The following is a 2,600-nucleotide window of genomic DNA, read 5'->3' on the forward strand; positions in this document are numbered from 1 at the left end:
ATTTAGGGGATAAGTGTGCATACGGATAGGGTCATACAACAAATACAGATTGTATTGAGAGAGAGGATAGGAATGTTTATAGGATCAAAAGAGGCAGGAAAATGTATAGGTTTTCTTGAGAATCTTTGTCATTAGGATGTGTTTATGGAGGCCTGTAGCACCTAACACCCTTCCTGGTAAGGTAGTTAGAAGCACGGGTGCTCGTTTGAGTTTGTAATTGTTGGAGGTTGTGGTAATAAATTTTTTTACAGTTTATTGCCAAAAAAAAAATAAAAAAATCATGGAACTTAAAATTGAAAGAAAAAACATTCCTCCACACCAAAAATGCCCTAAAAGGAAAACAAAAATATTATAATAGAACTTCAACTGCACATCATGTTGCATATCATACATCTCAAAGACAGACTTTAAATAGAAGTCGCAATTCAAGCTTTTGAAGATGAAGATTAGTTAGATCCATTTACCTAAACAACAAACACAAAAAGGAAACAAGGGTTGTTGACAATAAGACTAGAGCTCCATTCATATCATTAATCACTTTTTTTTTGCGTCTGCCAAATTTTCCAGCCAGCCACTGCACCCACTGCGCTCATTGAACCAATTGCAATCATCCTCGATGCACTCACTGCACTAACTGCACCAACTGCACCAGCTACAGTAGTGAATGTAGCCACTGCACCCATTATAGTACTCGCTATACCCACTATAGTAGCCACCTTCTCTAGGGTAACAAAAGGAGACGACTCCTCTTCACCACCAACACGAGGATCACTTGCATTTTGCTCCTCATGATAATCCTGCAATTAAGGGTGGTAAAATTAGCTCTTTAAAATATGATCTGCCTTACTCGCTTAAATTTAGGTGGGTCCTTGAAATGCTCAATTCACTACTCCCTCTGTTCACTTTTAATTATCTAATATTTTAAAAATAAATTTTCACTTTTATCTATCTACTTTATTATATCAATTTCTATTTTACCCTTAGCATTAATTGCTCATTTCAAATCATTTTCTAAATCTAACACAATTATACACCATTTATTATTTGTTAAAGGGGTACAAAGTCTATAGTGGACAAATAAAGTAAAAAGAGGGAGTAGTACCCCGGCTCAAATTGAACTATGAAAAATCTCTTGTTAAAATATGTTCAAAAAAACTTTATTTATGTTTAAAGAATTTGTTTTTATCAGATGCTTAAAAATTATAAAAGAATTTAAAGAAATGAAGATATAGTCAAAATTGAACGGGTCAGATTATGATTCGTTTTTAGCCCATTTTAATCCAAGTAACTTTTACCCGGCTCAATGAAAAAACTAAAATTTAGTAAAAACCTTGTTAAAATATGCATAAAAGACATTATTTTAGTTCGAGCATTTTATATATAATCATTGCAAAGAAAAAATTAATAGACACTTAAAAAGCTATGAAAAAAAAAAAATTTAAACAGGATTGAATTATGACCTGGTTTCTTGTCCATTTTAGCCTAATTCATTTTGAATGAAAGTAAGGTGAACCCTTCAACAAAGAGTGTTAATTTATGTAAAAAATTCACTAGAATTGCAATAAAAATTAAATTTAAACCCATAATTTTTTTAAAAAAAAATATAATAAGTTCAATCTCAATAATATTAAAAGTTGAGTTCAATCTCAATAATATTAAAAGTTGAGCCCATATAATTTAATATCGAATCAACCTCTATTTGATACCCCTACCTTCAATATGCGTTCCTGCATGGACACCAAGAGACAAGCCTTTTCAAAATTTGGGAGAGGGCTTATCTTTTTGACGGGCGAGTATTCACTAGGCAAGCCAGTAAGAAGTTGCAACACCATGTCTGAATCTGAGACAGGACTGTTGATTTCTGCTAGAGAAATGGCTATGGATTTCAGTTTTTTCATATAGGACTCAACGGTTTCAAGATCACCCTTTCTTGTACTGTCAAATTGCACTTTTAGTTGAGCTCGCCTGATCTGATCATCTTGAATAACTGAACTTGTTTCATTTTGGGTAGAGTTATCTGCTTTCCCCGTTGGAAAACTCATTATTTTGTTTCTCACTGAGGAAACTATGCTTCTCTCACTTTCTCTGGCTTGATCCTTTGAGTAGACTCCACCTCTAAGGTTGAAGACCATAAAATGTAAAGAAGTACGATTTTATTGGTGGATGAAAAGTATTACTCCCTGCATTTCATAACAAGTTACTTTTTAGGTATAAACACACTCTTTAAGAAAATGTTTACTCTTAAAAATTAAAAATATTTTTATTAATTTATTCCTAATTAAATATCAAAAAAAGACTTAATGATTCTTCATTATGTAAATAAGGATCATTTTGAAAAAAAAATAATTAATTTCTTCTTAAAATCTTAAAACACCATTTATTTTAGAATAAAATAAAAATTTTAAAATTTACTCATTATGAAATGGAAAGAGTATTTACTAGCTTGCACTAAGGACTAATTTTATTGGTGGATGAAAAGTAGACTGCCATACATACCTAGGGCAAAGTGAGTCAAGAAACGTACTGTAGCGAATATCAACTCTGTGGTGCCTGAAAATTCCCTTGCACTATACTTTCTTGGTTTTAGCTCACGTGTGCAC

General features: G+C 32.2%; 1 protein-coding gene across 2 annotated transcripts; it reads right to left on the reverse strand.

Moving 5' to 3' along the window:
* Window positions 1–330: 330 nt before the first annotated feature.
* LOC132035385 (uncharacterized) lies at window positions 331–2,170 on the reverse strand. Of its 2 annotated transcripts, none has more exons than XM_059425642.1 (2): window positions 1,713–2,170; window positions 331–797 (listed from the first exon to the last, which is right to left on the reverse strand). In XM_059425642.1, exons 1-2 carry the CDS (start codon window positions 2,130–2,132, stop codon window positions 531–533), a joined length of 687 nt encoding a protein of 228 aa, XP_059281625.1. In that variant the 5' UTR covers window positions 2,133–2,170; the 3' UTR covers window positions 331–530. The 2 variants fall into 2 exon arrangements, with proteins under 2 accessions (XP_059281625.1, XP_059281624.1); XM_059425641.1 differs by having other exon boundaries at window positions 1,707–2,170.
* Between the last annotated feature and the right edge of the window lie 430 nt (window positions 2,171–2,600).

Source organism: Lycium ferocissimum, chromosome 10 (genome assembly GCF_029784015.1).
Source record: "Lycium ferocissimum isolate CSIRO_LF1 chromosome 10, AGI_CSIRO_Lferr_CH_V1, whole genome shotgun sequence".
Classification (NCBI taxonomy): Eukaryota; Viridiplantae; Streptophyta; class Magnoliopsida; order Solanales; family Solanaceae; genus Lycium; species Lycium ferocissimum.